The following is a 24167-nucleotide window of genomic DNA, read 5'->3' as shown; positions in this document are numbered from 1 at the left end:
CTCATTAAATAAAAATAAACTGCTTCTTTTTTAGGAACTTTGTCACGAGACATTGATGATATTATTATAGCTTTAATAAATATATTATTTTTTTCAAAAATATTTGTACACTGATATATTCTGCAACATAATTTCAAGAATTTATATTTTCCTCTGTAGCGATATTTGAAGTATCGAAAAGTTACTTAATCGATTATAAACTGACGTATTACATAAAGTTCATTATTAATAAAAGAATATATAAACTGCAAAAAATAAGTTTATAATTAAACTAATGTTGGAATTAATTGCGATTGAATTATTAACCTAGTTACGAGGATAATCTGATTGATAACATTGCAGTAATCTTTTTTTCTTTTGCTATGTTTGCTACTAATTCCAAAACAGCTGCACAATTTTTCGATGATAAAATATCAAGATATTTCTCTAACTTATACGAATGAGAATGAATAAATCAAGACCGCAAACGAAGCATTTGAATAAAAGAAATAAAAATTTAATATTTATAAATATTTCCATAACGTCTTTCGATCTACATAATTCAACTTAAAAAATATATATATTTCGTCTTCACCTTCACTTTCAATAAAAGTTTAAAACCCTACATATATAAAAACAGTTACGTATGAGATAACGCAAATATGTTTTAAATTAGGTTTGAATTTTACAAAAGTAAAACCGGTCCGAGTTTTCCGATAAAACTCTAGTTACTAGTTTGGCTTCCGCAGCGATTTTCAGATAGGAAACAAAGTCCCTGAACAGTCCTTTAGGTAAAATCGCCTTCCCACTGAATCCCAATAAAGAAACCTAATTTTAGTGTCTGAAACTGAAGGTGGCAGGATGGCACCACAGATAGGGTCAGGGCCTAACACACAATTCCCGTGATACCTATTTAGAAGGAGGGATGAAGAAAAACAAGAGAGTGTAGATGAAGGGAGAGGATATAAATCAACTCGCACAGGACCTGCATGATGGAAAGTAGTTTACAGTTTTACTCAGCACTATGGATTGAATTACGTAACAAATAAAACTCTAAAGTTCTGAAATGAAAAAAACAGATAAACAATTTACGTAACGTAAAATAACGTTTATATTAATATTTAATTATTAATAATCACCTCGCAAATCTTTTAAAACCTGTAAGGTTTGATTTATCCGATTTTAAATCATTTATTTCCGAATTCTCTATCAAATTCCAATCGGTCTTAATTTTAGTTATAACACTAAATAAATGAATTTCTTGAAAACATAATTAATACTACAAAATTTGGAGGTGTGGCTGAAAACAAAATATGAGATAATTATGAAAAATATAATACAAGAAGAAGTTTGAAATGAGATTTAGTTACAATAAATACGTAATGTCACAAAAATGAATTGGTATCTGCAAAGACAAATGATTTATAATTAAAATATAGATAGTAAAGTTCTTTAAAATTCAGTATAAATCACAAAGACTAATAATACTGGAAAAAAGAAACAGAAGATAAAATATAAATATTTTACAGTTCTATGTTAAGAAGCATAAACAGAAATAAATAAATTAACACGGTCTAATAAAAATGGAATTGATCATTCCATTTTGACATCTAATTTAGTGTTGCTAAAACAATTATCATTATTTAAAAAAAAAAACTAAATAATAAGCACAGATGATAGTACTTATAAATGAAAATATGCATTAAATATAAAGAAAGGATAGGAGACCTTTGCTAATAATTAAGTGAACTCCACATTTATACACATCAAAAAAAGATATCTACAAAAGAGTACTAAATTACCAAAGGGAATTAGTGACTCATTGGTAAAGTATCTTTCTACAGCTTCTGATGTTTCATCTCAAGGAAGTATACCTTACAGAAATGCTTCTAAAACAACATTTTATGAATGCAGTAAATACATAACGTCATGCGTACTTCATATTGCCAAATCTAGGAAATATTCCATACCCAGGAGATATTTCAGAGTATCATATCTACTTTAATTTTTTAAAAGCAATATTATGGCCGTAGGTTGACAAAATTTAACCTTATAATTAAAATAAGTAAAGAAAAAGAAATTGTCAGCAATACTTATGATTTTATGATAACATGAAATTTATGTATATTTAACTTTTTTTTATAAGTGTATGATTTTGAAATTAAAAAATGTAATTAACAAAACATCCTGTGTTTCACACACACGCGTGCACGCACGCATACATACACACTTTTACATCTATAAATATTAATATGCAAGTGTTTGTAGAGTATTAAATGTAAGTAGAGCTCTTTTTTTTTACCGATTGTATTTGTATTTACAATGTGCACCTATGTATTTATTTATGCGTGCGGTCTTTCGTGTGTTATTACATAACACACATGCATATATATATATATATATATATATATAATTGTCCTTTTCATATTTATTTTATATAAAATTTTTGCTTCAATTTTTCCACGTTGTTGGAGTTTGAGGGATTTTCTTCCATTATTCATTGCTACTACAGAAAAGACGAATCATTCTTTTTAAAAATTCTTCGTAAAAAAAGATTAGATATTTTGGCATTATAGGAATACCGGCATTGATCGAGCGATAGCATGAGTTTGATTTTACTTAACATTTTTAATCAATTGTATAATGACTTGAATTCTTGCTAAATACTGACAAAATAAATAAATTTAAATTAAAATTTTATAAAAGAATGTATAATTAAATAATATAACACATTTTATTTATAGTATTTATATAGAAAAAATTATGTACAGTTTTCTACTGGAAAATTTGTTGAAAAATTTAACTTGCTAAATAACATAAATTATAATTAACAGAATTCCACTATCCTTTGTCTATAAATATCTGAATACTTTTATTACTCTATGTGGATTTATTATTTTACTTTTTCCACAAAAAAATTTACAAGTGAATGTAGTATGTAATAGAGGATTCTATTAAGAGTTACCAAAATATTTTTTTTTATTCATCGATATTAACTATAATTATCAGCTATAGTTATTTACCTTTATTTCCACATATTTTTAAATATTAACTATTTTAATAATTTTAAAAATTTTAATTTATTAAATTAAAAATAAAACGTCATTTTATTCCATAAACTTTCAAACGTTTATAATTTATCTGAACAAAAAATTTAACCTGTTATTTGATTGACTTTTTTACGTACTCAAAAATTTAACAATTTGTTTACTTTAGTATAGCATTATTTGTTAACAAAATTTAACATTAAATCTACTCACTCATACATTGATAAAAGATTTAGTGAAGGTGATTTCTTAAAGGACTTATTTATTTATTCCATTTTTATCCATATTCTTTTTGTGTTATAATGAATATAAGGTAGTTATTAGTTAATTTTACTTGAATGTTAACACCTCTTCTAAAGAATTATTATAAACGATTAATGTACAGTTAAAATTAATGACATTGAAAAAAATTTGTTTAATTACAATGTGGAGCTTCAGTCTTAATCGTTGTGAAGAATTCACATTAATGTTAAAAAAAAAGAAAAACCAACGACTCTTATTCAATTCCCTGGAGGCCGCAGCAAAAACCACTTTTATCCTACAAATTAAAGCGAGCTATCTTAAACAACCATAGGTAGTTCATTAAACAATGTAGTTATTTAAGTCCTTCTCTTAAATAAATGTTACTGTATCACATTAAATGTTTCTCTACTTTCATTTTATATTATAACATTTTTTAAATTTCTTAAAACCAGATTCATACCGAAATTAACATGAGCGATTAGGATAATTTGACACACGGCAGACCTAAATTAAACAACGTTTTTTCATTTGCTTAGTTATTATTTGATTAATATTGCATTATAATTATTCTCATTAACAAGTGTACAAAGAACCTTTTCTTAAAAGAAAAGGTTTTTACAAGAGATTTTACAGTCAAAAATTTTAAAGATTTATAAACTCGGACACTGCATAACAAAAATATTTCTACTACAACCTAGAAACTGTGCATATCGGAGTTTCAATGTAGAAGATTTGTATTGCTAAACCTAAGTTCAATTTTTTTCTTCAGTTTTCTACTGAACAAGTTTGAGAGCAAAATTTTATATTAAATTTAATTTTAGGAAGAGGTGTAAAAATTAGAACTGGTAAAGAATCCAATTTTAACTAATTCGAAATACATAATTGAAAGTGCAGATGTTACAGATAAGTTGATGCTAAAAGATGGGTACAAAATTAATAAAATTTAATTATTATCATAAAAAGAATGCTAGCTCACGACAGAATTATCAACAAAAACGTGTTTCGATTGTGTCATCTAATTCTTTTCATAATGGTCGATATAAATTTAATATATTTGCCGAGTTGTTTTTGGTCGTTGGACGTGATTAACTACTTTCACTACTTTCTTACACTACTTTCTATACTAATCTCTTTGTATCAACTTATCTATTACATTTACTTCTGTATATCTTAATCTTAGAATCTTTACCATACTAATTTTTATACCTCCTAGAATAAATTTATCAATATTCTTGGATGGATTAATACGAGATCTATCAACCTTGTCCTCTTTTTCAAAATATTCTGCCCAAACCTTTCTCCAATTCGTCCTAAAACCATTTCATTTTGTACTCTATTAACCCATTTAACTTTTCATAGTCTCGTTTTTAAATTTCAACAATATGTCTCATTAATCTTATTCTTTATTCATTTTGTTTTCTAACTTTTTTTTTTTTTGACTCTCCTCCACTGGGCCGGTCCGACTGGTTGGTATTGCGCCACCCAGAGGAGTGCCTGTTGTACTCAAATGAGCCTTCCCACCTACCGGCTGTATGTCCGGCATTGCAGGTCGGCCCACCGGTCAGTTCTTTTGAGTCTATTGATATGCCCATTTATATATATCGCCACGCCATACCGTGATTGTCTTGACGTGACGATTGGGTCTTTTCTTTGATCTTTCCTATCAAGAAAACCCTTGGAGTCCCCAGTGGCTCATCCAAACATGCCAGTCCTCACCACTGGGGCTATCCGCCCTTCCCTATACTAAGATCAGAACCCCAATCTCCTCTCGTCCTCATTTTTCTGCGTTAATATTTTCTTAATAGCTGAATCAACCCTGTTCCAGGCTAGTTCACCCTGTAACATGTGGTTAATTAATCTGCCGTTACTATCAGATGATAGATCGATGTCTACTAATTCTTCTCTCCATTTATGGCAGTCAGTAAATGTGTGCTCAACATCATCTTCGCGATCGCAATACACACATTCCGTCGATGCTCTTCTACCGATTCTGTGCAAGTAAAAATTAAAGTTGCTATGCCATGTAAAGTATTGTGACAGGTGAAAATTCACTTCCCCATGCTTCCTATATATCCAGCTTTTAATATCGGGGATGAGTCTCTTTGTTCTGAGTCTCCAGGGCCATTCTCATTCTACCTGTCCTGCCAGTTTGCCATTAGCCGCTGCCTAGATTCGTGAATTCCAACTCCCTGGTGTCCCAGCGAGCACACACAAAGACTTCTTACTGTTCATGACCAGATGCACTAAAGCATTATAATCATACAAATATTGTTAAGCGTCTCTTTTTGAATCCTTAATCTACATTTGACTCTGGTAAATTTTGTTTCTAGTAAAAGGTTTCCTAGCTTAAGGCAATATGTTATTAATATTTTCTTTATTTAGTCAGATTTTGATAAATCCACTATTTGATGAAATAATTCTGAAACCTCTGTATAACTTATTCTCGCTATTTTAATATTTAACTCCTTTTATTGTAGGTTTTTCTTTATTTGCAGAATGCAATGTAAATCTTTCGTCGTTTTCTAAGATAATAGGTTTTGATTTTAATTGATCTCAATCTTTAATACGTTTTTGTAAGAATTTTATTTACTACTATTTATTTAAAAAATAGTTTTAATTTTTTTATATTCCCTTTTTAGAAATATTACAATATTACTTTATGAGCTAATTAATACATGGAGTGGTTCATACCTGCACACAGGTTATCCTTTGTAAGTCTTAGCATCTTAGTTATCTAAGTAAGTAAAACTATATATTGTAAGTATCTATCTTTTTGTTATATTCTGAACAATGGAAATAAAGGAATAACTAATCTAACACAATGTAAAATAGACTAAAATCTAAACTACTTCACAGATCCTCTAATATTTTTTTTCGTGACTTGTGAATATGAGGAGTTTTCTATTTAAAAAATCGATCACAAACTTTTTGTTATCTTTTTCAATTTACTATCATTTCTGAACTAAAAACCTGGAGTCACCAATAACAATTTATCTGTATAATCAATTCGATCTCATGATTTTTACTCATGATTTCAATGAGAGAATAAATAAATAAAAATTAATTCTATGCAACTAAAATAAATTGGTATTTCTTTTTATTTTCTATTTTAATTTATTTGTTATTTTTATGAAAGAGGAAGCTGTTTAAAGAATGAATAAAGAGACTTTAAAAAAAAATATATAAATGCGAAAAAAAAATATTTCAGTCATACGTTAATAACAATTAAACTACGTGGATTGAGCAAAAGAAAAGGAGCTACATTAAATGGTTATCAAACTAAATGGGTAGCAAATAACATTTTCTTAAGCAATTAACGAAAAAATGGAAAGTTACAACTAGACACGCTTTTTGAGTCATTCTCAATAAATTGTTTATTATTGTTAAATATTGCTTTTTATTTATCTATAAATAAAAAATAAAAAGAAATTATTAAAATATTATCATTTTTATATTCCAATATTTTCCCGCTTGTTTTCAGTTCCGTACAGGCACGTAGAATAAATAACACAACATGATCTTGTCGGTTCTTCAACTTTCATATGTGTAAATAATGGTGATAAAAATAATCAAATCCGGTAAAACCAGTTCCTAGTGCCATTCCAATAAAAAAAAATCAATAGCAAGAAATAAAATCAGAGAAGAATAGTGAGCTAGAATAGAGAATTACCCATTTTATAATTTAATTTCTTTATATTGATTTGTATAGATCTGTTTTAAATGTGTTTCCTTCTGAAGTAGAAAATACAAATGCTAAAAACCTAAAGAATGTGTTAAAGATACGTCCATTTTTATAAAAAAATAATAATTCCATTTTCAAAGTTTTTCCATAATAAAGGAAAACAAAATTTCTTAGTATAGGAAAACTACAGTGCATTAGATAATATTATATGAACAGAATGAATGACATTTAATCAATTATATTTTAGGGTTGAAGCAGACGTAAACACACAAGGCATTAATCATTTGTTATTTTGTCTCCGTCTAACATCCCTAACTCACATTATGTCTCCCGAGACAAACAAATAATGCGTTTCTAGTTATTTATTGAAATGACAAAATAAGCTTCCCCAAGTAATCTTATAATGATCTTTTATAAAAATAAAATTGTAAAAATAAACCCATAATGTAATTATGGATTAATGATGAAGTTTTCTTAGTAAATTGTAAACTACGAGAAATTTTTTTAATTGAATATAATTTTTACATTCTCGCTAAGTTTTGTAGAAGCAGTACCCAGTAAAACAAAATGAAGTATTCATAACTTACAGCGAATATAACACTTAAAAAAATATATATAATAACATTGAAGGACAATCAATCAATATTAAAAAATAGATAAATAGTAATAAAATATATAATAACATTGAAGGACAATCAATCACTATTATAAAACAGGTAAATAGTAATAATGTAAATAAATCTATAAATAATCTGCCGTACGACTTACTAAGGCTAAGGTAAAATTGTGTGGAAGGCGTATAAGGCTCCCATGTGATAGTACGATGTCTTGTTTTATCTACATCTCCAGATCTTCTTTCATTTGGATCTCTGAAACAAATATTATGCAGATAACTCTAAAGAACTATAATACAGAATGTATGTCGATTTGGAGCAGTTAATTATTTGTTTACAAATGTGAGTGGGTTTATGTTTGGGATGACATTCTATTTGTTGAAACATTATGGATAAAATCCATACACATTTATCTCAGAGAATTCACTCGCAGAATTCTTACTCAACTTCCAACTACTAAATATTTGAAAAGGTACACTCGGATATAATATCTGGAACGCAGATAAGAAAATTATTACCGCAATTTCTTTGCTTATTTTTTTTTCATACACAACACATGTACCTAATCTTAATATTTAATTTTCAAATGCATGATTATTGTCTGAGAGAGTTGAGTAGTGTCAACTAAAGATAAATTCTTCATATCAAGTATTTTTGCCATACATAATGAAATCATTCTTATGCTTCTAGGCTTATAAAAATGTAAAGTATTTTATCAATATTTATTTATATTTAAAAGGTAAGGTATTTATTTATTTTTAAAGGCTATGTGATGAATCAGATAAGTTTAGGATTCCTTATTTTTTTAACCTTAAGAAATTTTTTTTAGATTATGGTGTTTATATGAATGACAATAAAAGACCACGAAAATGATTTCTAATTAGAAAACATTATGAATAATGATGTTTGATAGTCACTGCAACCTGGGTTGCAGCGACTACTTAATTGGTAAATCCAATTTTTTCAACGTTTAGGAATACACGTAATAAAAAATTAATATATTCAAATATAAAATTATAATTAGTAATTCAGGTAGTGATCATTAGTCATCTTACTGTAAGAAAAAATTAAAAAAAAAAAAAAAACGAAAAGCATTACACAACATTTGTAATGGGGGAAAAAGGGTGACTTACCACAAGAACTTTTATCTTAAGTATGATCTGTCACACTTCACGGATTTTTACAGTTCAAGTAGTTCTTTAAAAGAAAAGAACTAATTTTACACACAGAAAGTAAAAATATAATATATTACTTTAAAAACTCTTTTGTACTTTTTGTTTAGTGAACTAAAATAACGCTAAATGTCTTCACTTTTAACATCATTTCTGATTTATAGTTTGCATAGTAGCATTGTAAACCTTGAAGTTACATTCACCACTAATATAATTTAATTAAAAACCAAAATACACACTAAATTTTATGAAAAACGAAAACATTCTGAGAAGTTTTTTTATAAAATGTAAAACTACAGTTCAAGTACAGAAATTTTATTATTTTACACTTTCTTATGACTAATTATTACATTAATTAAGATAATCGACATATGGAAACTAGTAATATAAATGAATTTGACAGTTAGCTGGATAGTATCAATTACTAATATTATATTACTGTACTGTTAATTAATTACTAACAAATTAAGAATACGGTACTTAAATAGCAACAGTAGTGAAAAAAAAACCAAAAAATAAACCTACAAAAAATCTTTTTTATCTAAACATATTCAAATTATTGCTATTAATAAAAAATAAAAAACTAATAAAAAATCTAATTTATTTTAAAAAACTTATAAATTTAAAAGATGAATAAAATAAATGTAATATTGGTCAAACAAATATTGTTAAGAAAATAGAATCGAGGATACGATAATTAAAAGAATTTACACCAGAATTAAAATGATCGACAGAAAATGTAAGGATACGAGTTGACAAGTCATCGATATCAAATTTGGTGGAAATTTACGAAAATTTATAATAAATTTTCGCAGTATATCATATTTCCGCTTGGATTGCCGTATTTGATTTGTGTGTAATTTTCTGCCCTTCTTAGCATTGCCACTAACATTCGTAGTGGACGCGTTTCGAAGTAGCTCAATGCTCAACTACTTTTAACACTCTGAAAAGTAATAGGGTGCTAAAAGTAGTTTTCAGAATAGAGGTACTTGGAAACGCGTTGACCACGAATATTAGAGTGACAATGCTAGGAAGGGTAAAATATAACACTCAAATCAATTTATTGTAAATTGATACGGAATAAACTACAATTTTTTTTAAAAAGAATTAAAAATATTTAATTTTTCAAAGGTCTAAATTTATTGTACTAAAAACAGCTGTTTTTAATTTTTCCAAATTCATAATATTTTTCTATTAAGTTTTATTCTGTTTTGTTTTTAATAATAAAATTTGATTTTTTTGTTTTCATAGACTCAAAATTAAATTTTCTACAAATTATTATAATAGAATTTACGGATTCATTTTACAAAGTTACTATTATACTTCAAACTTAAAAACCACGTGTTATTCGTTAACGAATTTTTCTGTTTTACATTGAATATGATGAAAACTATTGATGATACAGTTCCAGAATCTATTATTCAATTTTTCAGGTCAATAAATATAAGCAACCATCAAGTTTTCCACTAATGTAACTCCTTAACAATTCAATATGACCTCATTTCAGCGGAGGAACTGAAATCCGTGTGAAACGTTTTACTAGCCGTAAAATGATAAAGCGTTTTCGGCCGTATATTTGTATGACACTTTTTCCTTATTTCAAACTCTAGAATCAATTCCTAAATTACTTCTCTTTATAACAATAAAAAAGTAACTATAACAGCTTGAAAGCATTGACTGGAGCATGACAATGTAAGAAATCATTGCATGATTAGGACCATGTTAGCGAATGCCAATAGGAGTATTCTCGCTCACGACTTATTAGTCGTGTTGTTGCAGACAAGAACGTAGACCTCCTTGTGGTCACCGAACCCAATAAATATGAAGCTGCCAAACTTGGATAGACTGTTGATATGTCGGGAGATGTTGCCATTATGGACGTAAGTCATAGTATACAATGGAGTTTCAAGATTAGAGTTAGTGGCGTGGTGTCTGTTGAGACCGAAACAACTCTATTCGTGGGTGTGTACATTTCGCCCAACATTGCGATCGCGGACTTTACTAACTTCATCGACACTTTACAAGGTGTGATTACCAATTCAACCAAGAGGATCGTAATGTTGGGTGATTTAAACAGCAAAATGGTGGCTGGCAGTCGACATACTAACAGGAGGGGACAGATCCTTGCCGATCTCCTGGAAACTGCCGGCTGCATCTGCATTAATGACGACACGCCCACGTACGTAGCGAGAGGTCATCGGTCGGTGCTTGACCTCACCATCCTGGACTGTAGGTGGAGGAGGAATCAGTACCAGTGGATGGTTCTCTCAGAAGATATAGCGAGTGACCACCGCACCTCTATCTTGGGCCTGAAAGACGTAGATTTCAGGCGAGAAGTGCACTCCCCCCCCCCCCCCCGAGATTCTCATCAGTACAAATAGAGCAAATCGTCAACAGGACTGCAAGTAGACTGTCTGATAGACATCAACAATCACATGAGGCTTTATCTAATATAACAAAGAAGGAAATGGACAGAATGGCAGCTAACAACACAAGGAGGCGCTCCGTATAATGGTGGACTGCTGAAATTGAAGCAATGAGACAAGAGCTCCAGTCCCTTAGGAGAAGGAAACAACGTATTCTTAGAAATAACAGAGAAGGGTACCAGGAAATTGCCAATAGATACCTCGAGGCAAGAAGAACGCTCAATAACGGTATTAAGAGACGTAAATAGGATTGCTGGATCAGGCTCTGCGAAGAGCTTGACAAAAAACAGACATATCGTATTGTGACCAAAACGTTTGGGAGACGTATGCCTATTCTAAATAAGACCAGTGTTGCAAGGGAGGTAGCCAGGTTGTTCCTGCAAATAGTGCCTGATATCGTGAGATCCACACCTTGCGACAATAGAAGATTCACCATGGAAGAGCTACAACTTGCGGCGAGGAATTTGGCAACCAAAAAGAGCCCTGGCCCGGACAAGATTACCGCGGCAGTGATCAAGAGGCTGGTTCAGAAGGCTCCCTGGGATATGCATGAGATTTCCAGCCACGGCATGGAGAACGGAGACTTCCCCGACTGCTGGAAGGAGGCCAGAGTGGTATTCCTACCTAAAGGCACCTCTTCAGAGGAAGAAATAACCTATAGACCCCTGAGCCTCCTTAACATGATGGGGAAGCTAGTAGAAAAGATGCTGGCTGGCCGCATCCTCAAAGAACTAGAAGAGGAAGCCGGAATCAGTCCTAACTAGTACAGGCTACACGATCCACCGTGCAGGCTATCTGCCGAATTTTGGGATGGGCTGACGAGGTGAAGAGAGGCACTTGGCGAACCAGGAGAATTCCACTGATGCTGTCACTAGACATAAAAAACGCGTTCGGGGCTATTGGTTGGGGTCACATTAATGACGCAATTGCGGCTAGGGGCCTCAGCCCGTACCTGCGTAGGCAAATTGAATGTTACTTGTCCAACAGAGGATGTCTGGTAGAAGCACAGGAAGAAACAGTAGATTTCCAAATGCACGGTGGAGTTCCGCAGAGCTCTGTTCTGGGGCCGATGTTGTGGCTGGTGATTATAGATGAACTCCTTCAGAAGGAGTTTCCTGTCGGCTTCCAGGTCCTGGCTTATGCAGATGACCTTGCAGTCCTCGTAGAGGGAAGGACGGTCTTGGAGGTGCGGGAGAGGGTGTATGCGGCCATCGACACTATACAGGAGTGGTTGAGGTCCAGGGGTCTGCAACTGTCTACGGTAAATTCCGGTGTATAGCCTATACGGGTAGAAGAGTGCTAGAACCGTTCAATATTTTCATCAACGGTCATGCTATAGAAGAAGCGAATAACATCAAGCACTTAGGAGTTATCCTCCAGAAAAACGGTAGATACACCGAGCACATAGTCAATGTATGCAACAAGGCAGAAAGAATGATAAAAATTCTAAACATCATTATGTCATCGCAGAATGCCCGTCGGGCCTCAAAGCGCCGTTTACTGGCGACCACCGTCGTGTCTTCGCTTATGTATGCCGTTCCGGCCTGGTGGCGCTCTATCGCCATCAGGCGTAACAAGGAGAGACTGGCGAAGATGCACAGGTGTGTGCTCCTAGGTGTTGTGTCCGCATACAGGACAGTGTCCTATGCCGCCCTGTGCGTGTTATAGGGTACACCTCCTATTGACCTAATCGCAAAAAAGAGGGTGGAAAGGGCACAAAGCAAGCCAGAACAAGAGGTCAGGGATGCTGTTTATAATATCTGGCAGGAAAGATGGTCGCAGGAAGCTGTGGGTCGATGGACGAGAACCCTCATCCCCAACATCAAGCCATGGTTGTCGAGAAGATTTGGTGAGGTTGATCATATCGCAGTTTTTTACAGGACATGGTTCCTTCAATAACTACCTGCACAAAATAGGCAAGGGAGAAGAGCCAATTTGCAACTACTGCAACGAGATAGATGATGCTGAGCACACCTTTTTTGAGTGCAATAGGTGGGACACACTTAAACATAGTAAGGCACTCACAGGTATAACTCCAGAGACAACAATAGAATACATGCTAAGAAGCGAGTCAAACTGGAATAATTTTGCTAGTTTTGTTAGACAAGTCGTTCTACAGAAATACTCCGATGAGAGAAGACAAGGTGTTGGCTAGAATAGGACTGGGTGGACAGCCTTGCTGGTGAGGTCCAGCATGCTGCGGTGTGTTGGCACTGATGAGCCACCAAGGACTCCACGGGTAACAGTCAGGTAGCAGCACACTGAATACTGAAGGGACCCGCCGCCGCGTCGCGGCGAACTGGGTCTAGCGTGGTGTCCAAAAGGGCAATATTAATAAAGAACTCTCAAAAAGAGCTAACCGGTAGGCCGACCTGCCATGCCGGTATATAGCCGGTAGGTGGGGAGGCCTATTTGAGTTTAAAGACACTCCCCTGGGCGGCGTAATACCAACAAGTCGGTCCGGCACAGAGGAGCTGAGAGAAAAAAAAAAACATTGCCCGGAAGGCACTAGTCAACAATAGCCAACATTAATCTCGTTGGTATAAATTCCTCCGAGTTTAGAGAATGTCACCCGCAATAGGCTGGGAAAATGTCAAATAATAATACAATCATTATAAAACGAATGCTTTTATAAAAAGACTTACTAATACTTGATACTTTACTTATTGCTCGTTATTTTTGGTTGTGTGGGTTTAATGAACAAAACAGAAGACTAATAGTCAAGAATACTAGTATATTTGGGAGTTTACTTATCAAATACATTTATCAATTTCTGTAATTAATGTTAATTCTTTATATAAAATGGTTTTTTTTTTATAATAAAAATAATAAATTGTAAAACATCAAGAAATACCTCTTCAGAGTATATAAAATAATTCAGAGTATATACCTCTTCAGTAGTGTATCTATTGATTTACTACTTGAAACTTGACGGTTTTATTTTTATGTTATTACTAAAAGACTAAATAATTAATATCTGTCAAGATAAATACTTCTGAGAATATTTGTGTATTAGATTTACTAAAATAATTGAAGTAGTTTAACAATTCAGTAACAGATTTAATACGTTTTCTGAATGAAAAAAATTTTAAATAAAAATAAAAATTAGATCCACAAAAAAATTATTTTTTTATTTCTTTAACTCATTGCAGTTATTGAAACTCAAGTGAAACACTTTTTTCCAGTAGAATGTTTACATTTTCGGATGTTTCATAACGATGCATTTATTTTTTTAAACACATTAAAAAAAAAGATAAACTAACTAAAAACACCCAATTAGATCTTCCTTTTGTCTCTGAAGAGAAAAATAGCAATGAAGTAAGAATATATTACTAATCTCCTCTCTGAAATCGAGACTGATGTCAGTGAAGGTAAACTAAATTTCGGTATGTGCCTAAAGGCACATAGTTTAATTTATTCTAGACATAAGAGATATATTATTATTTGCAGTTAAATCTAACAAATAAGTTGCGGATTATAGTACTGGAAAATAAACACTCGTAAATTTTCCTTAACATGAAAGATCATTTGTAACATCTGATTATTTATATCTGGAATTATTTTAATCTCACAATATTTTTAACAATATGTAACATATGTATAATTTTAATATGTATTTTCTATTAACAATATGTTTCCTCGTCCATACGCTGAAATGGATTGAACAAGAATTTTCAAAAACTTTTAGCACTACAAAAAGATTTTTTTCTTTTTTTAAATTGTATCTATTAGAAAAAAGGGTAAAAGTACTGTTAAAGTAAAAATACTGTTAAGGTAAAAATACCTGAATCAATGTTAGGATTTATAAATATTTCAAAGCTGAAATCTAATATTTTAAATTGTTTGCAAAATGCATTAATTAAAGTTATTTTGTACAAAATAAATAACGTAATGGAATATTATTTGAACGAAATTGGGAGTAGTTTGTAAATATTTGTAGAGTGAACTTGAACTAGCCCGTTGCTTGTAAATAAATAGACAAATATATGTATATAAAAAAATAATATGCGTAACAAAATACGTTTATCCGACTGGAGAAGGAAAGTAAGTAATGAAATTGACGATGATAATATTTGTATAACGCGTAGGTTTTGTGTATTTGTGGTAATTATAAACGGAAGCCCCGTAAAAAAAAAAAAAAAAAAAAAAAAAAACGCTGGGCAGACACCAATTTGTAAAGAAAATAATAGAATATTGAGGCCAACCGAATTTATACTAATCGAAAGATGAATTTTTTTAGAAAAATTCCGCTGTCAAAGATATTTATCATTGTGTTACATTTTGGGTAGACTAATTTACTAAACTAATTAATGAAAAGAGCGTGGGTTTTTTTCTTATTTAATTATTCGTACAATGTTTTTTTCTCTTTCAAGTAAAGAAAATATTTATGCCAAAGCTATTTTTTCAACTAAATTTGTTGAATAATAAATCTGGATTTATCTATTCCAAAGCATTTGATTTTTCCGAACGCAAAATACTCTTGAAAAATTATCTAACTGTAATCACCACAAAGTTATATAACGATAAAGATAAAGCAAATGAAGATATACTAATATCCTCATATATAGATATATCAGTATTTATACTGATATAGTGTCATAGAGAAACATAATACTTTCAAAATAATTGTTCATGAACAGTCATCTATGATGTGATTTAACATATTACTATTTATTATTAGATAATACTGCTTACAATAATTTGAAAAGATATATTGAAATTGTCGATAAGCAGTAAATATAATTTCAAATAACGATACATGCTTTTAATCCTTTTTTTTTTTTTATATTCCCACCTACTCCTCTGGAACGGATCTACAATCAAGTTTGACTCGCGCCAGAGGAGTGTCCTTTACTCTAGCTCGCCTCCCCGCTCGGCGGCTGTATGTCCGGCACGGCAGGTCAGTTCACCGGTTAGCTCTTTTATTTATTTTATAGATATTCATCATACACTGATTACTTAGAGTCCACCACCCTTGTTCTCTCAGCAACAGTCACCCCTATTCTTTAATCTCTCTCTTTTTTTATATGATATCATACCAACCCAACCAATTAGTTTAAAACTTAAGCCACGGAGTCCTCAGGTTTCTTCACCTCTCTGCCCATCCACGCAAGCACGAACGAGCATGAGCTCCACCTTCGGCTGTCCGTCATCACAATCGAGCAAGAGCACCACCTTAAATTACCCGTCAACAACAAACAGTTACCTTATGACAGTTTTCAGTATCTTTTAACAAATTTTTTTTTTTTTTTTTTTTGCTTTTAATGCTTTTAATCCTTAGAAATATATTTATGCACGCATTATGGTGATTTTTTTTTTAAGTTAGATATGTTTGTAAAATGCTGCTGTACAATTTTTTAATAATGAAAAAATTGAATGCTAAATATATATATATTAAAGATATGAACGACTTTACAATATTTCCATTCTACTTATAAAACATTTAACATAACGCATAAAAAATTACATAATAAATTTTATGTTACATAAATGTTTATTTTAACATAAATTATTTTTAAAAAACCCCTAATTTAACAAGAATAGAAGAGAAGTAACGTTATAAAAAATTTCCCTGAAGTAGACCTAGGTTGGCTCATAGACTGCAGGCTCAATGAGGCATGGAAATGGAAGCTGTATTTCTCGCACTTTGTAACTATACGGAAGATTATCATAAAGTTTTCGTTGTAATATATACGACAAATGTTTATATACATAAGATATTCTAATAATCAGAAAAATTAAAAATTTTCATTATTTTAGCAGTTTTCATTAATTTAAAATTAATTTCTTATTTTTTACACTGATTATTATTCAATTTTATTAATTATACTTCAAATTAAGTGCTCGAGAGACAAAAAAATTAATTTCTTTTTTAACAGTAAAAACATCAATTGAGCATTAAAATCAAACAATACCGTCTTTTAATAATTACTCGTAGTGCTCATAAATTTTGTTCAAGTCGTAAATTATTCTGCAGAATCAATGGCATAGTTAATTGTCCTAAACTTTTAATCCATAAACCTTCTAATATTAAATGATATTAAATATTATATTTGAAGAGTCGCTCTTTATGGCCCCCTACAAATAGATTTTAAGAAAAAAATTAATGATATTTTAAGGCTTTTAGAATAAAACGACTATTTGTTAGGCTTATAGTGTTGGAGAAGGGAAATACAGCAGATAAATTTGGATCGTCAAAAAGAAACATATAGGTTACGACATTTATTTAGTCAATGATTATTTGATTGATATTCTAGATGGAATAGTATCTAGACAAAGAGGTAAAGGTGACCTTTGCTATAATTTTTCAAGCAACTCACCAAATATGCTGCAACTAACTATGAAACTATTAAGCGAAGAGATTATGATATATTACGATGGAAAGTTACAAATCGTTCTATTAATTTACTTCATAAAAAGTAGTAAGGAACTGATATCACCATATAATCTGACAAGAGAGTGTCAGTGCCTGTTACAAAAAAGTACCGTATAAATGCACAACTCGGTAGCCCCGATAAACTTTTCGAATATTTTATCTATTTTCATGTTTATAAAGTTCCTTCAAAAATCAATTCCGAGTAATTAACATTACCAGTAATATTTAGTATATTCTTCTAAAGCTTTCACAGAATGTTCACGAAAAATATCAATGTATAGATAGAAAATTAATTTTTTATTGGTAAAATTCACAAAAAAATTTAAATTTTGCATAATAATATGATATGTATTCGTACCTGGTAAAAATGCCGACATGATATCAATTTGAACATGAAACTTTCCATTTGAAGGACATAAAAATGCTACCAATAAATCTGAGACAAGTTTTTCATAAAAACAATGGTTTAAATTTCAGTTTTTAATGATGTTTCTGCTTTTATAACAATTGAAGATGAATGATACCCTATATTTATTGCAATACATTGCCGTTACGAAAGAACAGGCCTTAAAAATCGTATAAAATCCCACCCACCTGAGCTCAGAAAAGTGAGGATAAAGATCATACATATTCACAAACACACACACGCGCGCGACCAAAACTATTTAAAGAATAATTATCTTGTAATTAAATCTTATTTCCAAATACATTCCAGATACATTAAGATACAGTAAATGCTCTGTGTAAAAACAAAGAATCACAGAAAAATATTTGCAGTGTTATGAGTTACTTTAATATATTTTCCTATATGCGAAGGACAAACAATTTAATCCTTTACTCATTTTTCTTCTGCTGGAAGCTGGGAATTTTAAAGAAAAAATATAAATTCTCTAATTTGTTTAATCTATGTTAAAGGTTTAATAAAAGGATAGGTTTACTTCTTTATAAATATTTAATGAAATTTTACTCAAGTTTTTTAATATTAAATGTTAAAGTGCAGCTAATTTGATCATTGCCTGGTGTGCGTAACCACATATTGCCATTCCCTACGTTACGTCAGCTCATCATTCAAAGAACATTATATGTCAACATTCAGGTTAAAACTTATTTTTCTTGGTGTCTTACCTTTTGAAAGACACCAGGTGTTATGCCTTATAACACCTTGCCTGTATTTTACTCCTTACTTCACCCAGATTAACTAAGTAGAATTAAGTGATGGCAAACCTATTAGAGAAATGCAAATATATAACTCATATGGGGTTTAGTTTTACAAATATTACTGACCAAATTACAGTTTTTAAATAATTGATGTTACCACTGAAATATTAACAGATTTATTTATACGTAGAAGCTAATTGTTCTATTGTAAATTATTCAATTATTCTAACTGGAACTACTTCGCTCAAAGTTTTAATATATTCCTGAAAAACTTAATATAATCCCTAAAATACACAGAGATTTAGGAATATTTAATTTATAATTACTCAAATTATTACGAAAATGAACAGAAATTTCAAACTTAAAAATGTATTGTTAAATTTATCTAAACTTCTTAACTGTAAATATTAAAAACCTATATTTAATGTAACCAATTAATTGGTTATTTATTTCATACAATTCTATAAAATAATATGAAAAGCTTCATGTTCTAATTTTAACGTGTAGGTTAATTATACGAGTAAATAGAAATTTTAACGCTAAATTAGTAGAGATTTCAACTTAAACGGACTCATTTCCCAAATCCATATACTATTGTGCTATATGAATCAAAATTAATGCTAATTGGTACAAGCTTTTGTTAAACTTCAAAAAAATAATGTTTTATTGTAAAAATAATTTTTATTATAATTAAAGCGAATATAATAATTTGTTCTGAAAATGTAGGCACCTATGAGAAAACTAAAAACAATTATTACATTTATAAAAAAATTATATTAAGAAGAGCAAGATGGCTACTGTCAGCTCTTACATCAACCGTTTCAAAGTAGGAATGGAGTCCTAATTTCTCACAAAAGCGTTTCCTAATATTTAATTCGACTGGGTTTCTTCTGGCAGCATGTTTTCAAATTAACCAATTACAAAATAAAACTTTGATCTAAATTATTCAACCATAATAAATCGCTATTAAAATAAAATATTACAAATCTACCAAAGTTTTATTCACGTTTGTTGAAAAAAGTGTTAAGTTTTATTTTAAGAATTTTATCTAACCCAAACAGGTGTAAATAAAATAGTTTATTTCATATAAATAAAAATAAAAATAAAAATAAAAATAAAAATGAAAAATGTAAATAAAGTTATTTTACATTAAAATCCTAGTATCCCGTTTCTTACTTAGTAATTCTTTTTTTGTTATTTTTCTGGTTAAAAAATTATTTATTTGAATCATTAGAATAACAACTATAGTCCTCCTTTGTTTTACTTCGAAGAATGCTATGTCTTTAACATCTCACTGTAATAATTTGGTTTTCATAACATACACACTAGAAGGCAGTATTTATACTGTTTTTTAACAAAAAGGGATACTACAATATTATGTGGTACATTACGTTACTTTTCCCGTCAAAATTATGTAAAACTCCTGAGGTAAATGAAGCATTCTAAGTTCCTTTTATAAGAGTAGTAATGCTGAATCTACTAAGAATCACTATTTACTAATTTGCTTGACCAAAAAAATCAAATAATTTTATAATTAGATGCTTGTTATTTTTTAAAATAACAATTTTTGCAGTACTTCGTGTCACTTCTACTTTTGGAGTACTACCCGATAAGCTTTCTACTTAGCATCTTAAATTTTAAATTATCATCTTAAATTCTCAAAACACATTAAATTTTTTTTTTAACATATTTTACTTGTGTGTGGTATATAACTAGTTTATTCCCGCTGGAACGGATTTCTGAAATTATAGGGAAGTATTAATTACAGTAAAGCAATAAGAAATAATTTTAATAATTATGTTATACAAATGTTGCTTCCTATTCTTTTACGTAATAGTATTTCTCTTTACTATCTTGTTTGTAATACTAAAAGTATAAAATGTTTAGTTTTTCTCCCATTTTAATTACAGTTTAATTACATTTGTCGTTATAATTTTTTTAAATATTTTTATACGTTTTTTGTCCATTTGTTCATTGTCAAGTAAAAGCTCCTACAGCGTTGAAAATATGATGGAACCAAATGAACTAACTCGAAGGGCTAATACAGGGCAAACAGTAGCATTGCTATTGTTGTGCAGTTTCAGTCGTGTACAGACATGTACAAACGTGATATAGTGTATCACATATTCATCAGAACGATGCCACTTGTGAGACAGTAGTGAACCAGTAACCACGTCATTGTGAGTACTTTTCGTGTCTGAATTTTGTGTATTATATATTTACAATTTTATTTCTTTAAGGTGGTGAAGTGAAGCTCAAGTCCCAAAGGCGAAACCTTACTCCATTAGTAAAAAAGTGTTATGAACTTTATTTTGGATGTAAAGTCTGAAGCGGAAGGGCCTGGGCACCACATACGTGTTTATCGTATTCTAGGTTTCTCACTGCATGTAAAAATGGCACATACCACATGCCATTTGCTATCCCTATGATTTGGAGGGGACCCAAAGATTCTTCTGGCAGTTACTTCTACCTAAACATTAAAAGGATTACGTAAAAATCAAACCATACAGTGATGTACCCTAACTTGCAATCTGCAATGAGACCAGTTTCACACTCCAAAGAATTCCCCATACCAAAGCCTTCAGAATATGTGACAGATGAAGGGAGCTCAGAGTCTGATGCAAGTAAGGAAGAAAAAAGGAACCGATTCTGGTGACACAACTTTTGAACAAAGTAGTTCACCTGAATCTCATTTACTAACTCAGAAAATCTTAACGATCTCATACGAGATTTAAAGTCTAAAATGCTGAAAGGAAGGAATCTTCAAAAGAATACAAGAAGAATCTTCAAAAGATATGTATATAAAGATATATACTTATCGTAAAGACTATTTTTCTGAAGAAATTCGCTTAATGTTTTGTAATGAATTTCTTCTCTTATGGAGACATTTTGTAATGAAGATAACCTAACAAAATGGAACATTGATTCCTATAAGTTAGTTTAAAAGCTGTGCTTCTGCATAATAGTAATAGATTCCCATCAATACTTGTGGCTTACTCTGCTAGTTTGAAACATATGAAAACTTTAAATTTATATTTAATTTTAAAAACATTTGTAATCAGTTCATAAAACTAATGTATTTTAAATTATAAAACATGTAAACACAATTAATGTACAATTCCAGCCGCGGAGTACTTCGTTGGTTGTTTAAATTGTATATTATACATATATTGTATATTAATTAACTGTATAAATTAATACTTTCTTTATTTAGTTTTGAATTTACATTAAATTAGTTAAACATTATATTAAATTATGACATTTAGATTAATTACACATTTTATAGAATATTAAATATTCTGACTAGCACAGATTTACATTTTCATGTTAATTCGTTCATATTATAAAGTAAAATTCATAAAACAATTAAAAGATCAGCTGGTTCATTAACAAATAAAAAGAAAGAAGAAGATGACAGGAGATGGTTACATTAATCAATAGGATAAAGAAAACAAATGAATCTCAACAACCCGTACAATATCTGTACGACAATATTTTCTGGAAGAAAAATAGAAAAAATAACATATATGAAGTTATTGACAAGAGAAGAAAATAAAATGTGTATATCACCTTAGCTCTTTGAGAGTATGGTTCAATACATTTGGGATGCCGTGACTCTCTTGCTGACCTGGCAGCGTCAAAAAGAACTCTCTTGAGTAAAGCCAAGAGAGATTTTTTGAGAACTTAATATAATTTATTAAAAATTAAATAACTTCGAGTTTTCAAGATAATTCCATTGAAATCAGTTTTCATAAATATACAATAATTTTCCCAAATGCTACAATTAAGGAATATTTTTAATACTAATCAGAAATCTGCTGAAAAGAATATAATCTCGATGTATTTATCTATTATTTAAAAACGTGCGCCTGTTACTGAATTAAAATTACACTGATGGAAAAAAAAATATTTTTTTGTTTCTCTAAGTGTGACACAATTTCTTGAATTGCTTTTTTGCTTACATTACAGATCTGTAAATACAATTTTTCTATCACCCTTAGTTTTAAATAAATTATGCTTCAAAAAAATTTAAAGGAAATATAGTTAAAATCTGTAAAATTTATTTTGCATGGCCATATCTGTATTAGCATGATTTCGCTGATGATTTTATTTTATAAATGTGTTCAGGCATATTGCGAATTAATGTCCAACGGTAATCGGCTAGCATGTTAGTCCGGGACAACCTCTCCGAGGTTGTTCGGGATAAAATCTGGATGCAAATGAAGTAAATATATTTGCAAAGACATATTATATCCCATAATATGAAGTAAGAAATTGATTAAAAATATTATAGTAATTGTCAGATTTTTGTTTGCCGAGAAAACTTTTGCAAACGTCTTTTAAATGAAGCCCAACTTTCTATATTATTTAACATTGAGTTAAATACATCATCTTTGACCAACTCTCTTATTTGAGGACCAACAAATATTCCTTCTGTAATTTTTCTTCACTTAAATTCAGAAATTTCTGCCCGATGTACAAAACTCCGTTACTATACTTCTTCATTAGTTTTACAAAAATTTTCATTACTTCTACCTTGATATTGAGACGGGGTAAAAATATTTTTCTGGGTTCATCTAAGGGCACATAAATAATATTTTTCCCATTTGGAATTAAGTTTTCTCGTTTCTTCCACTCTTTGGTAACATAATGTTTATCCCTAGCTCGGCTGTCCCATTCGCAAAAAAAAAAAACATGTACTTAGATAGCCTAACTGCATGCCTAACAAAATAGCTATAACTTGCAAATCACCACATATGTTCCAGCTGCGTTTTTTATAATTTATTTATTCAAGAACGCCTTCATTACATCATATGGTTCTTTCAAATTACTATCATAAGCGATTGGTATTGCAGGATTTTTGTTAACGTTATGTAGTAGAACCACTTTTAAAATATACTTGGACGAATCTATGAGAAGGCCCCATTCCTCAGGTTTATGAACTTTTCCTAAGTGCAACATAAGCTGATCAATATTTGTGCAATAAACCAAATTTTTTCCATCAGTAGATACTGAGAAAGTTCTTTTTATCGGCTTCGAAAGTCCAAAAGTTTTAATTTTTTTGAAGTAAATTCCAACCTTGCAGTCTTGATCCTAACAGTTCAGCTTGATTGTTTGATAAGTTTAAATCCCTAACCAAGTCATATAATTGACCTTCTGATAAAAGATGTGGCTTATTGGAAGATAATTCAAAATCATCAGTACTTTCATTCTTACTATTTCTTCTCACTATTTCTTCTCACATTCTTCTTTCTTCTCACTATTCTTCATCAGTACTCCCTGATTATCGCTGCTTTCGAAACGTACATTCGCAGGTAGCTCAGGAACTGGAATAATTTCTCTGTTGGGTACAGGCCTAATTGCAGATTGCAATGAAGGAGATTTTACAGTATGTTTAGAATTTTTAGAAATTCCAGACACACATGTTAAAGAAAAGTAACAATCGGTTACACGATCCTTTGGTTCATGC

General features: G+C 30.5%; 1 protein-coding gene across 1 annotated transcript in view; it reads right to left on the bottom strand.

Moving 5' to 3' along the window:
- Nucleotides 1–24167, bottom strand: part of LOC142320256 (neuroligin-1-like) — a 770210-nt gene that overhangs the window by 151430 nt on the left and 594613 nt on the right. Inside the window, exon 8 of the mRNA XM_075357957.1 lies at nt 7720–7820. Coding sequence (XP_075214072.1) covers nt 7720–7820 — 101 coding nt within the window. The remainder of the gene's footprint in view (nt 1–7719; nt 7821–24167) is intronic.

Source organism: Lycorma delicatula, chromosome 2, assembly GCF_047948215.1.
Source record: "Lycorma delicatula isolate Av1 chromosome 2, ASM4794821v1, whole genome shotgun sequence".
Classification (NCBI taxonomy): domain Eukaryota; kingdom Metazoa; phylum Arthropoda; class Insecta; order Hemiptera; family Fulgoridae; genus Lycorma; species Lycorma delicatula.
This window is presented reverse-complemented; position numbering and strand designations above follow the sequence as displayed.